At 39.8% G+C, this 15,529-nt stretch overlaps 1 protein-coding gene across 1 annotated transcript in view; it reads right to left on the bottom strand.

Moving 5' to 3' along the window:
• Positions 1-15,529, bottom strand: part of CACHD1 (cache domain containing 1) — a 202,500-nt gene that overhangs the window by 68,288 nt on the left and 118,683 nt on the right. The window contains exon 4 of the mRNA XM_063106536.1: positions 4,547-4,653. Coding sequence (XP_062962606.1) covers positions 4,547-4,653 — 107 coding nt within the window. The remainder of the gene's footprint in view (positions 1-4,546; positions 4,654-15,529) is intronic.

Raw genomic sequence — 15,529 nt, 5'->3', positions numbered from 1 at the left:
ATGCAGCCACTGCCTGGTAGAATGTCACAAAACTTCAAATGCAAGCAAGTCAGTACTGCCAAAAGCTGCTTGTAAATCTAGCTGTGTCAACTGTGTTGAGAACAACTCTTGTTAGGTGTAGGTTATACCTGAGGCATGATCTTAGAAATGTCAAAATTGAAGATCTGGTCTTTAGCTATGTTCCATTTACCTGTGCCCTCCCTGCCCTCTTCCTCCTCAACCCTTGACTTTCAAACTATCGTCACCACCTCTCCCTTAAATACTGAAATAAAACAGAATTTTGGGGGGATTTCAATTATTTGTGCTACTGAGTTGTACCCTAAAACGTCAGTAATAGAAGGTAATCTTAGCACAACTAGTAGGCCTTTCATTTTCTTCCCTGGTCCTCACTGTCAGCTGATGATCATGCTTCCCAGTTTTCTGATAAAATATACTGTCTAAGAGGGAATGTCCCCAAGTCCCAGACACCCCAACACTACATGTCTCATCCTGGGGGTATCTCTACCCACTCACTCTTCCTTCCCTCCTCTTACTATGAAAGAACTGTCTGCGCATCTAGATCTTCTGCGTGTGAAGCCACCATCTCTCCAATTCCTCTCCCCCAATCTCAGGAGTGTGAAGCCACTAGGATCAGCCTTTCATTCTATTCTACTATCCCACCAAACGACCCTTGGTCAAGTTTACCCGTAACCTCTCTGTTGCTAAACCCTGTGGTTGGGACAACTTGACACAATTGATCTCTTGCTCTTTCTTTCTTTCTTTCTTTCTTTTTTTTGTCTTTTTTTGTGACCGGCCACACCGCGCTCAGCCAGTGAGCGCACCGGCCATCCCTATATAGGATCCGAACCCGCAGCGGGAGCGCCGCTACGCTCCCAGCACCGCACTCTCCTGAGTGTGCCACGGGGCCGGCCCTTCTTGCTCTTTCTTGAGACGCTTTCTTCCCCTGGCTTTAGAGAGACGAACCTCTTGTTCTCCTCCTACCAGACCAACGACTGTTTCTTCTCCGATTCCTTTATTGATTCCTCTTCATCTCAGTGTCCACTAAGTGGTAAAGTGCCCCAAGACTCAGTCCCGGGAGCTCTTCTCTTTTCTACCCAGTCACTTGCAGTGTGATCTTAATGAGTCTCATGATTTAAGTGCTACCTACAAACAATGAATCTCAGACTTGTACCTCTAGCCCAGCCTGTTCCCTGGACTGCACACTTGTAGGTCTAACTGCCCATGAGAACTTTCTACTTGGATATCTGACAAGCACCTCACACTGAGCTTTTATAAAACTGAACTGTTGATTCCAAGTCCCATGCAAACCTGCTCTTCCCTCAGCATTCTCCATCACAGTAAATGGCAGTTGTCATCCGTCCTCACTGAGGAGGCCAAATAACTTGGAAGTCCTTCCTGACTTTCTCTTAGTCTCACATACCCTACCCCCATGCCCAGCCATCCAATTAATCAGCATATCCTATTGGTTCTACCTTCAAAACACATTCAGAATTCAACCACCTCCACTTTTACTACATATAATATTGGAAATATTGTGTATTTTGGGGCCACATTTAAATTTGATCCTATTCAAAGATTGCTGTTTCAATCTCATTTCTTCAGATCCAGCAACACTTGTCTTGTTGCAATCTGCCACCTGGATTTTGGGATAACCTCCGAAATGGTCTCTCTTCCACCTTTGTCTTATACAGTTTACTCTTGCCCCAGCAGCCAGTAAACCTGAGTTAAGCACGTCACATCCCACCCCTCATGCCCCAATTCCATTCAGAGCAAAAACTAAAGTCCTTAGAATGGCCAGTAGAATAAGGCTCTCACTGATCTGCCCTCAACTACCTCTCTGGCCTAATCTTCTACTCTCCCCGCTCATTCACTCCACTACCGTGGAGTTCTTGCAGTTTCTGAGCCCACCAAACATTCTTCCAACCCAGGGCCTTTGCCTGGAATACATTTCCTCCAGTTATCCTCATGGTTTACAACCCTGCTTACTCAGATCTCACCGATGAACTCTTACATAAAATAATAAATCTTCTTTTTTTTTTTTTTGTCTTTCTCGTGACTAGTAAGGGGATCACAACCCTTGGCTTGGTGTCGCCCGCACCGCGCTCAGCCAGTGAGCGCACCGGCCATCCCTATATAGGATCCGAACCCGTGGGGAGAGCGCCGCTGCGCACCCAAGCGCCGCACTCTCCCGAGTGCGCCACGGGGCCGGCCCAATAATAAATCTTCTTTTCCTTCCTCTCCCCCCACCCCCAACCCCAGCCAACAGTATTCCCTCTGTCTCACTGCTGCCTTACTTTCCCTTGATAGCTTTCTTCATCATCTAACATGTCCATTTGTTTAAAATCTGTCTCCCGGCACCCAGATCATAAGCTCTTTGTTTTGTCTATAGCTCCTGACCTAGTACAAACGAGAGTGTTTACCATGCAAAAGGTGCTTAACAAATATTTGTTGAATGAATTCTAATTGTATGTATTCATCTCAGTTAGCAGATAAGAGGCCATAACCTGGAACAATGGCTTCTGTATTCACCAAGAGAAAAGGCATGATTAATTACACTACTACTAATGATGGAGCTTGATCCCAATAGTATGTTCATTATCAGAAACAATGAACAGGCACAAAACAAGGCAATGAAGATGTGGCCCTGAGTGCAGCAGCTTCCAGATCTTCTAAGGTTGGCCCTCTGAGGTGGGTGATCCTGGCAGGACAGCATCATTCTGGACTCCAAGTGGGCCTGCACCCCCCTCAGCCTGCCCCAGCCTGGGCTTTCTTATTGTCCCAGTCACATGGCCAGGAGGGTAATGGAGCTTCTGTCTAGAACCTCAACACCAAACTGAGCACCTATTATCAGAGACATGTTAAGAATAGTACCTGTATTGTCTACCAGGAGTGAAAATGCATTTGAAATTAGTCTGTAATTCCATCTTCTTTTATCTTTCCCTGATTATAAAAGCAGCAAATGTTTAGTTTAAAACTGAAAAAATTAATAAGGAAGTAAAAATACTCCACTATTCCATCACCAAAAGATAACTATTAACATTTATGTGTGGATCCTTCTAGATCTTGAATAAACAAATACTGCACTGATTTTTAAAAACTAATTCAAATAGATATCCCACAAGTTAGCATAAATTGTAAAAATTTTAACTACACATAATATTGGAAATATTGTGTATTTTTGGGCCACATTTAAATTTGATTCTATTCAAAGATTGCTGTTTCAATCTCATTTCTTCAGATCCAGCAACACTTGTCTTGTGTTACTGAACATATTGAGGTAAAGAACTGAACTTGGGAACCTGGAGACTGGTGTTCCAGCTTTGTGCCCTGTGCCACTTGTAAAATCTTCCCATTAATCTTCTCTGTACATTCTGTGCCCTCACCTATTCTCTTTTGTTATTTTTTAAATAAAAAATTTCTCATTTAGCTTTTCTTCTAGCAGTAAATTCCACCTGCTCCAGAAGGCTTCCAGATTCTCTGACCAATTAAAAAAAATGACTGAATCCATTATATATTGGCTCAGACAATATATACAAGATTTAGGTTGGACCATTTTTCTAGCAGCTATAGTTTTATTATCCTTAAGAAACATAAAACTTATAGCTTATTCTTTCCAGGTCTAATATATTACCTAGTTTGTGTATACAATTCTCAAAGACTACAATTTCTCTCCCGGACAAGACTGAATGGGTCCCTAAAAGTAAATATTCTGGGGCTCTGGCTTCTATCTTGGGTTTCACTTGTATACAAGAGACTTAGAATTGGGGAAATACAGTTCTTCATATTTAAGAATTAGATCCTTCATTTTTCCAGCAATAAGAGAAGCCTTAGGACCTTTCTAAGCTCAGATTCTTCCTTGGTAAAATCCAAAGACTGAAGCTGGTGTGATTTCTAAAGTTCCTTCCAGCTCTTAAGAGGCGAAGCTTCTGGGTTCTGAGGTCCATCAATCAACAAGTGTATGTAAGACAAAATGAGGGAGAAATATGGAGTGGAACTCCAGGGCAAGAAAGCAAAGACCCACTGTCACTTTGGAGCTATAAGTAGCTTTCATATAAACACAGGTACCTAGTAGTTATTACCACTGCATATAACTGAGTTCCAAGGAGACCAGTTCAACCTCAATGTGTAGTATTATGGCACTACATTTATTAGTAGAAAAGCTCTCTCATTCTTCCAGAAAACCCCAACACAAGTTGAAAATTTATATAAATAGAGAATACAAAGGAAATTCAACACTTCCTATTGCAAAGATAACTGGGTCTCTAAAATAACCTTTAAAATAGCAAATATAAAACTCATAACAAATGAGATAATGGATTAAAGAGCCTAACAAGGTGCCATATGCATAGCTACGCAGTGGATGCTTGACATATACCAGCTTGATCTTTTTCTTCCTCTCCCTCTTCTGAGGTCAACTTTCCAGCAAAAAAATACCCAATTTTAAGTATATGATATCTTTCTTCAAAACTTAAAGAAAAATGTCTGAAGCAATACATTTATTCAACTTGAATGTGGTTCACTTTTATAAAGCTAACAGATTACTGACCTGAATTTAAGTCTCTTCCTGGATTGAAGGCCCGGCTATTAACAGTAGTAGAAAGTCGATCACAACTAATCGTTCTAGATACATTAGTATTAAAGTTCCCGTCAAATCTGAAACAATAGAAGAGAATTAGTAATACTTACTTGGTGGCTATTCAATCCAGAAAACCCAACCAACAAAAACAATTGTTCATACAGTGTACAAAGTAGGTCAGCCTGGAGACAGTAAAATTGTGATTCAGATTTAAATATTAAAAAAAAAATTGCTTCAGAGCAGGGTGGAAAACAACACCATCTACATCTAGAAGGCTTTAGAAATCAAGTTCAATTCTAAGGAGATAAAAAAATAACCGTTCTTTGAATCAACTTTTCCCTAATGAACCTGATTAGTACTATTGATAAAATCATATAGAAAATAGATGACAAAATTCAGAGTAGAATTACAAGAATTCAGACTTGAGCTTTAACATTACAAGTGAAATCAAATTCCTTCAATTATCCTACCTGAAAACCAAAGACCAAGAACAAAAATAGACAGTAGTGAAGGAGAGAAAGAATGTCTGGGGAGTAGGAAAGGTACGCATTTGAATCCCTGCTCTGTCCCTACTAAATGTGTGACCTTGGGAAAATTATTCAATTTTTCTGAGCCTCAGTTTTCTTATCTGAAAAAAAAAAAGATAATAAAAGGAATTTTCCAAAGCTATCAAAAAGATTAGAAATAATGAACCAAAGTTCCTCTTATGGTACACAACACACAGTTTGCACCTTCTAGATTGTAATGCAAATAAGGCCAAGGTCTTTTTTGATTTCCAGTAATAGCACAATGCTAGTACTCTAAAGAGCTAGAATGATGTTAGCACTCTGGGTAGTAGCTGATCAATAAATATTAGTGAAATCAATGACCCATTTGCTAGAACAAACAACAATCTCAAAGAATTGCCAACATATGCCAATCTCAAACATATGCCAATTCATTTTATATAGTCAGTGAAAGTATTTTTAAGTGAATTTAATCTGGAAGTAATTAAAGAGAAAGATCTTGAACTTCTAAGTATTTAGGATTCCAGATACTGAGTGGACTAATAAAGATTCTAAAAGATCCCCAAATAAACTCAACCTATAACTAGGTTTTTTAAAACTTTTGTTAAAATATGTACCTCAGGTGCTATTAATGCAATTCCATCAACAAAGGAGGAGAAGCTGTAACCTAGAAGATATACTCCTAAAAGTCAAGGTCCATTTGATTATTCACACGAAATTTGATTTTTCTGTTGATCAGATCTCATAATATATAGAAACTATTAAATTGAACTGAAAGTATATCCAAGGGGACTAGGTATTCATATGGTATGTTGGTTTTAACAGGAAAAGTTAAATAGCCTTGTTTATTGCATATCATCTCCAAAAAAAAGATAACTGGATTTTAAGAAACCTTTTGTCTGTGCTCTGACTTCAACAATGTTAACTGCATCTCAAAGGACACAGTTGCTTCACCAACATGGTTGCTCTTCCTTAGACCTGCTCCAATTTGTCTAGATAAGAAGACTGCTGCTCCAAAAGCCACAGCACAGATGTAGAGAAAAGAAAAGATTACTACAGCAGCAGTTGCCTGTGTGCATGCTGGCAAAGCAACATCACTGTAATCTCAATTGCTCTTCATACTCCAGCAAGTCATATTAAATCTATTCCCTCAAAAACTCTTATTAAAGGCCAAATAATAACTATTTCAGGCTCTGTGGGCCATAAGGTCTGTTGCAATGACTCAATTCTGCCATTATATGTGAAAGCAGCCACAGAGAATAAATAAAAGAATGAGGGTTGCTGTGTTTCAATAAAACTTAATTTAAAAAAACAGATGGTGTGCCAGACTTGCTTCACCATGCCTGGTCTAGATCATGGCAATCCAAGAGATGATAAACATATTATTATTTTTGCATTGTCCAATATGGTAGCCACATGTGGCTACTGTGCATTTGAAATGTGTCTAGTATAACTGAGACACTAAATCTTCTATTTTATTTAGTCATAAGTTAAATATAAATAGTCACTGAATAATGGCAACCATATTGGACAATGGAAGTCTAGAAGGTTCTCTTGACTATTTGCCTAGCCATCCTTCAGGTCTCTGTTCACGTACCACTTCCTTGGAAAGGCATTCCTGATTGCGGATGACTTCCCAAGTCTACGCCTAGTGCCTCCATATTCTCCCAAAGTATGTGCCATGATTTTAAATTTATGGTTCCATTTGCGTATTTTTTATTGGTGGATTTTTATGGACCAGGCTTCATGAAGAGATAACAGCCCCATGAGGGCAGGCACCATGTCTTGTTGGTTTTGTTTATCACTGTATACATGATGCTTAGCATTGTTCTGGTCAAAAGTAAGTACTCATATTAACTGATCTTTTATGATATCCATGGTGCCTAGCCCTGTTCTGGGCTCCCCAGAAGCCTTCAGAATTCCTAGCAAGTGAGGACCGTGACTCAGATAATGGTTTCTAAATACTGAAAGTCTGGCTACATCAGAATCATCTGGGCTGCATGTTAGAAAGCAGATTACTGGGATCCACCCTGGGAGTGCGATCTGGTGAGTATGGGGTGAGGCCCAGGAATCTGACTTTGACAATCTATAGAGGAATGAGAAGTCCTCCAGTTTTGCCATGCAGATTCTTTTACAAATAAAGCAGGAGAATGGCTTTCTGTGTGAGCACAGGTTCTTCCTGGTATGCCTCAAAGAGACCATGGACAGAGAGTCTTCCAATTTGATTTGAGCCAAGGGAACAGCATAGTTCCTAGGTATGTCTTTAGCTCACACCTGGGCTTTGCTGTACAAATTACAAACCTTCTTTATATCTACCAATTTCACAGTTGAGAAAAATGACACCAAGGATCACATAGCAAGAGACCCAAGAGACATCTGAACCGATCACCCACCTTTTCTCCAGGGATGAGCTACCATACCACTCTGCTTAATTGAAATGACACATAAGAAAAAACTTGCTGAAAGGGGCAACTCAAGAGAGTTACTGACAAACCCTCCCAGGAAAAGTATAAGCCTGGAGAGAGCCCCTGTCTGCCCAGATGAAATATCCACAGCCTGGACCTCTGCTGTCAGCCCCACCCCTTGAGAAGGCTCAAGTCCAGTGCTGAGGTTGCAGACATTCCCTGAGCCTTTATGGAATGAAGGGTGGCTCTTGGGGACCAGGGAGACAAGGGAACTATTATTAGATAGTTTTATTTCCTTTTCTGAAAAGATCATCTCTAAGAGCATTAAAGAAAACATATAAAAATTTTATTGTTTTATAACAATAAAAATGGAAGTGACTCATTAACAAAAAGCAGGTACTCAGTAAACATGTTGGTCATAAAATGATTTCACAATGTAGTGCTTGTCATTAATAATTTACCCAACCTTCTTTTCCCTCTATCTTCCAACCTATACTTCTAACCAAACTGGTCGCTCAATCCATGCTTTTCTGTTTGACCCGACGGTGACACTCTCGGTGCCCACTGCACTTACTCTTCAAAGCTCAGCTCAACTCGTCTTTCTCCCTCAAATTTCTCTTGTCAGTCTCAGCTTAAGATGAGTCCTTCCTCTTCCACACTGACTAGTGCCACTCTGCTTCTTAACTCCATGCCTGTGTCTTTTTCCTGTTTTTTCTATGGTTTTGTGGTTGGGCTTAACATAGTATAGTCACATCCATTAGATATATAGATTGGTTTTAGAGTGTGCTCATATCAACAAAACACTAATCAAATGTCTTAGTCTGTTCCAGCAGCTAGAACAAATTTCCATAAGCTAGCGTGGCTTAGAAACAACAGAAATGTATTTCTCACAGTTCTGGAGTCTGGGAGGATCATGATCAAGGTGTGGGCAGATTCAGCATCTGGTGAAGGCCCCCTTTCTGGTTTATAGATGGCGCCTTCTCACTGTGTCCTCAGTGAAAGAAGCAAGGCATCTCTCTGGGGCCCCTTGTAAGGGTAGCAATCCTATTCATGAGGCCTCTGCCCTCACGATCTAATCACTTCCCAAAGGCCCCTCCTCCTAGCATGACCACATTGGTGATTAGGCTTCAACATATGAGTGGGGGGGGGTGCACACAAACATTCAGACCATAGCAACAATTAAAAATTTAAAAATAAGATACATTATAAATAATGAGCAAATTATCTTATGTATTTTGCCTTCCCGATATACCAAATAAAGGTATGTTAAGTGGGGGTAAGATTTTGTTCTGGAACCCCTATTGACTAAACCCCACCAGGTAGCTTGAACTTCCAATTCTCTCTAAAATCTTTCATGTACTTGAGAAGTCTTAGCTTCCCCCAATGGGACTGTAAATTACTTGAGAACTTATATTTCTCTCTCAGGTCTAGCACATTGCTGGGAGTGTGGGGTACTTCACAAATTCTTATTGGTTGACCAAGCAATGAGAAAGGGCAGAGAGCTAAGTCACCAGAACGCTCTGGGCATTTATTCACCACTGTTCACTGAACAGCGACAGTATCTCATGATACTTTCAATTGCCTTGAGTCCCCTCACATGTGCTGACTCCACCGTGGAGCATGCACTCACCAGCCAAGTGAACAAGAAAAGCCTAGAGATAAGGCTCACTCTGCTGCTTTTCTACCTACACTTCAGGTAAGGAAGGAGGTGTCAATAGGGGGATTAAGAGATATAGGAGGAATGGTGTGTCCAGGGCGGTGGGCCAGCTCAGCTAGGAGAAGTAATTCCTAGAAGCAAAAATGAAGAGTGATTATGTCTCCACTCTTCACTCAGACACACTAATGCCTGCATCTCTTTCTGGACTCTAGACTCTTACTGGACTCCAAACACAGGAGTGAGACATGCTCAGCCATCCTTGCTACTTTAGCTACCTCTGACCCCCAGGGATTGGTTGTCTTGCCAAAGACAGAAATGCATTTTATGCACATGTGCCATTGAAGAAAAAGTGATTTTCTACAAAACAAAACAAGTTATTCACCCTGATTTGGAGACTGTGAGAAATATAAAGCTCATGCTTAAGATACTTAATAAAAACATGTCGATTACTTTTAGGGGTTACCTAAAAGATTTTTCATTGAGAAATATATGAGCTGCAAGTCACATTCACGTAATTCCAGGTTTATGGAAAGGCTAAGAACTGATAAAATCGTGGAATTTCATAGAAAATGAGTGTGCAATTCAGCTTAAGAGGTCTGGTGTGCTTCATTCTTTATACACCTGTGCTTTTAAAAAGTCAGTAATGAAAAATCCTGTCTAAATCTTCTTTAGACCTTGACTAAAAAAAAAGGAGATACTGGATTATAACTGCTTCCTATACTTATTTTTATAAGATAAAACCAGTGCCTGAAATTCACTTTCAAGAGAAATAACTCCATCTCTCCTACCCCTTAAGTTTAAAAAAAAAAAGAAACTTCCTTCTGGATTTACTTTCATGAACAACTGATCGAAACTGCATCCCGAGGGAGAAAACAGAACTGTGACTCCCACTTTGATCTCTTCCCCATGGAGAAATTCACTCCCTGCCTGGCTTGCAAGATGTTCATTTGATTGACGTTTGCTCTGATGTGCAAACTGCTTTGAACTTCAGACATTTAATTCCCATCAGGCTGCAGTCATTTTTATTCTCCTTCAACAGGATTTACAAGCAGGAGATCAGCAAATGTAGAAGATAAAATAAATTTGCAGAAGCTTTGAATCTTACATCAAAACAGTGTTCAAGTGAGTTCCAATTGGATTTCATTCAGCCTCGATTCACACTGCAAATCAAGTTTTCAGTGGAGTCCCAGTTTAGAAAGAAAAAGATATAAAGGAGAAAGACACACACATGTACCAGCTGGGGCTTACTTCCTGAATCTCTTTCTTGGTCTTTGTTTAAAAATCTTAGGGAAGTTGATATGCCAGGCAAATCATTCAAGACCCCAGGTTTTCCTCAATATTTCCAGGGAAGCCTGCCTAATTTATCACACAGCACACAAAAACCACAGCCACTGTGTGGGTTCCCAGGGTGGTGGTGAAATGCGGTATTGTTCACGGATATATTTTTAAGGTAATGATTTAAAAAGCAAATCCCCGTGGATTTCTCAGAAGAGCAAGGCTTAGACTGATCACCGAGTTCATACACAAAGCCAATATAATGATAGCCAACAGGGTAAGGAATATTTTTTACTTGTTTGCTTGTTTTTAATCACTGCTAAAATGCTAAGACAAGTGGAAAGGTTAAAAAAGAAAAACACCCTTTCTTCTGAAAGCAAAACCTGGTATCAGATCAGAAGCGGGTGTGGAACAAATGCTGTGGGGATTCCAGTGGTGTTTCATGGCACAAGTAGGCCCTTGCTGCTTGCACAGCTGAACTACCAAGTTCTGTTTTAATTTTTCTGGAAAGCAAAGGAGGCCAAACCCCCCACCAGTAGCTGCAGGAGCCTTTAAAGGAAGATCTGGACACTGAGAAACACCCATGCCTACCAGACAACCTGGCCAACAGTGTCTGGTTTACCATGATATGACATGGAGACATATCTCTTTGCCTCCACTCAACTGGATTCCCACTTATTCTGTCTGAGAAGCATCTGCTCTGCAAATATTTGAGCAACACAAGTTGAAAAGAATTAAACGACAACCCCCTTATCTTCCACTTAACTACCCATGAGACTAAAGTTAAACAAAGAAAGAGCTAAGATAAAAATCAAACATCTGCACTGGCAAATATTTAAACTCTGTTTGAATGGTGGAAGAAAGGGGTAAGAGTAGAATCACTTCAAAAAGGAACTATCACATTTATAAAGTAAATGATACTCAACCCCCCCCCCCAACTGCGTACACTTATTCAAACACCTAAATTAATGGGCAAACTGAAAAGTTGTCAAATAACGTGTAATCATGTTCCGAGAAATAGTTTTTCCTTCCATCTCTGCAGATTGGAGTGATAAGTCACATTCTTTTTTGTTCTTATCAGTAATAAGGATTAAACCTTCAGGGTTCAACAACTCAGCCAGACTGGAAACAGGGGCTGGTTTCAAATGCCCTTGGAAGGTAAGGTTTTCGGAGCAATAAAGCATCTGAGTATCATACAAACCAACCATATTTCTTTTTTATCCTTTCCCCCTCATGACAGATCAGTGAGAGGAGGCCCTGCTGTGATCTTGTGTCTCACTTCCATATTCAAACAGATGGTATTATCCATTTAACCCACTTTCTCACAAAAGCTTGGAAAATTGCAGAGGTGACATCAGGGGGGAATTGGAAGTAGATCTTCCACCACATTAAACATTTATCTTTATCTTACTCATACCAGGTTGGGGTGGGGACACGAAAAAGAAGGCTGTCTAGAAAAATAAAATGAAACAGGCAGGGGACCTGCAGGCTCCTTTGTGCTATTCTATAGTGCCCTTGTCCATCCTGCCACTTGACCTCTAATAAAGACTTAACCCACTTTACAGGTATTTATTTATATACCCTTCTCCCTTGCTTGGAAGACACAAAGGGAGAGATCCTTTCCTATGCTTCTTTTTCCCCAGGACCTTGCAATACAGCTGTGAAGAGTAAAAGTTTAGGCAATGTCTGCTGTATGAATAAATGAAGAAAACCTAAGAGGCTGAGACTTCCCAGGATTGTACTAGAGATTGTAAACTGGGTGTGTTCTCTTCCCTACCATACAGAGTAGTTAGTAAATGGCAAACAACTATGAGTGGTCCGATAGACATCAAAGAGAAGCACCAAGAACCTCAGAGTTAGAGGATGACCTTGGAAATGAGCTGGTTCTCTTTCTCAGGCACACATACACTGAGGAGGAAAGCGACCTGTCCAAATCTCCATCTGTAAAAGTAACAGGAAACATAAGATGTGGAATACTCATGGCTGATACATCTGCAAAAGGAATTACTGACCCAACATTAAAAAGTTAATAAAGCTATGAATGTGAAAGATATGTATATCATCACACCAGATAAGTCAAGTTTCCAGAAAGAGGTTACAGACAGAATGATTTTTAAATCTTGGCCTTCTTTGAAAACACTTCGGTATTTTTGCACATTAAAACACATAAAAAGCTTAAGGGAATGTTTCTGGTTTTCACGTAAGACAAGATCTATTTCTTCTTTTTTTTGTGGGGGGGTATTAGTTCTTCCTTATTTGGGTCTATTTCTTAAAGCTGGTATCCACTAGCTAGTTTCTTTTAGAGACCAGATTTTAAAAAGAAAGAAAAATCACAAAACCAACTCTACCTAAAATCCATAAAAGGCAACTGGTGAAATTCAATATTGTAAGCAATAAGGCAGGTTTCCCATTCTCACTTCTGTGAAGGTCACACAGGAAATTCCAGAAAGCTGGATTCTCAGCAGACTCAAATACAGGTGCTTTCTGCTGTGTGGGTGCTCATCAGTAGTCCTAAAGATACAGATATCTATCTACATACACACACACACACACACACTCACACACACACACACACACACACGCACACACGCACACACACACTCACACACACACGCACACACGCACACACACTCACACACACGTGTGCACTCACACACTCACACACACACACACACACACACACACTAGCCTCAAGTGAAATTCTAAGAACACAGTGTGCAGCATTTCATTTGGCAGCTAAGTCATTCTAATTTTACCACTGTTCAAAGTATTTTATCATTAAAAGGAAAAATCCTTTGGAATCAGGGTCATATAAAGAATGTAAGTGAAATAATGTTTACAGAAGTAAAGGCTAAGAAAGTATTTTACTGGCATATAAACATATATAACTTTTTCGTAACATAAATAATGTCACTGAGTAGGTTTTTCAGAAATTCAAAGTATTCTGCAAAATTTTTGTTGAATCGTGACCTCAAGTCCTTTTGGTACCAATATCTGTAAAGACTGTATGTGTAACATTCAGTCTGCCTGCAGGTAATGATAATTTTCAAAGGGACTGGAGATGGAAGTGTGAGATAAGGCATTGAGAATAACTTGAAGGACTAAGATTTGCCATACAGTACAAACACAAAACACGACTTCCTGGGGAAAGAATAAGACTTGCAATAAAATTAAACTCAGTTGTTGAGGACCAAGCCTGCCTCATTATCTGACCTTGTGACACAGAGAAAACAAAAGAACAAGAATCTTGAGCACAAAAGCACCTAGCTAATCACAATGTTTTATTTTTTATAAGAGCAGTAATAATAAGAAATAAAATGTATATAGGGTTAAACATTTTACATTATATTTTTCGTGTGCACTACCTTAAGATTGGGCTAGACAAAAAAACAGATGTTGCCTACATGTGGGTCAACTGTTCTGTCTAGAAACACCATTTTATATAAAACTCAGCTGTGCATTAACATAACAGTAGAACTAGACATTTCAACTTTACCCTGTCTCCAGAACTGATATTTAAATAACATAGTTATGGGAGTGAAAATATTTGTGGGATAAACATAAAATGATGCTACAGGTTAATCTCAACTACCTGCCAAACACCTCCTGAGAATGATCCACCTGCAACTCAAAATCCAAATTAGCATGTCCATACTGAATTCATCAGCTTCCTCTTAAAAACTTCTGCTCTTATTTTCACCCTTTACTTAGAAGATTCTCACTCTCTATAATGCTCAATTTAAAATTTAGAGCCATATTTTAAAATCTTTTTCCTTACCCAAACCTCCAATAAAACCTAGTTTTCAGATTCTGTGTATTCCATGCTTCCTGTTTTTATGTTCCATGTAACAAACATACCATCACTCTGGACATCTTTTGCTCTCCTCTGATTGTCCCTCAAGGTATCATTACTTTTCTCCGTGATTATCAAATTGGCCCATCTTGACAAGCAACTCGCCTCTCCATCATAATTTATCCTTCACTTGCCAACTGATTAATTTTGCCCAAATCACAGACCTGACCACAGCCTTTCCTTGCTTAAAAACCTACTTACAGAGAGAAATGTGTCTAGCCAACCTAGGGTTCGAGCCTACCCAAGTACTTCCTGTATCCACCGCTCCTGCTGGGTCCCCCACCTCACCATACTGAACTGCTCTATAGACACTTGTGTCTTCTGGTGTGCAGCATCCTTCCCTAGATCTATCTGCAGAAGTTCTATTCTTCACTTCAAGGCCTCGACTTCCACTTTTCCACTGAGCCTGAGTGTTCAGAGGTCTTGGTTCACAATCTCTTTCTCCTCTAAAAGAGTTGCTGGATTTCTTTCATGACACTTGCCACAGTCTGGCTTAGCCACTCTACATGTGTTCTATGAACCCCTGAAGGTACAGACTGTTTAAGTCATCTTTGTCTGTCAGACAGTATCTAGTACAATGTCTTGCACATTAACTGCCCTGAACATGATACAGAAAAGTTGAGTTGAAAATGACAGATACATGGCTATTTGGACATAATGTGTATTTTTAAATTCACCCTGCATATAATAAAATTATTAAATATAACTGATTACTGAGATAACTAAGTCAACATCAACTTAAGTTTCATATCAGAGCTTATACGATGAAATAATGTTCACGTGAAAGCAACAACTATTATAAATGGCATAAAAGTACTTACTAATATCGTTTAATTTCTGCCTAGAGGTAAAGTAGCTGATAGTTCTGACAACATCATCACTACTGGGACTCAAAAACTAAAGACAAATCAGGTTTGCTATTGCGTGCTAACTCCTTCAGCAAATATTTACTGAGAACCTGTTCAAGCAAGGTATTGAATACAAAGTTGAATGCGACAGGGTCCCTGAACTCAAGTAACTAAGAAAGATGGGAGGACACACAAAGCTCAAGGATGCCTTGGCACCTGCTACCACCACTCTCACAGTTGCCCAGAATCAGCTTCGGCCACCTCTGATGCCTCCCTCTCCCAAAACCGAGGACGGTGGGCACTGACAGCCACGTTCAGGCTTCCCTCACTTCTGCCTACGTAAATGAAATCAGACTAGATCTTCCAGTTGTCACATGGTAAAATCCTCTTAAAGTTCATGTCTCATTAT

Source organism: Cynocephalus volans, chromosome 8, assembly GCF_027409185.1.
Source record: "Cynocephalus volans isolate mCynVol1 chromosome 8, mCynVol1.pri, whole genome shotgun sequence".
Classification (NCBI taxonomy): Eukaryota; Metazoa; Chordata; class Mammalia; order Dermoptera; family Cynocephalidae; genus Cynocephalus; species Cynocephalus volans.
This window is presented reverse-complemented; position numbering and strand designations above follow the sequence as displayed.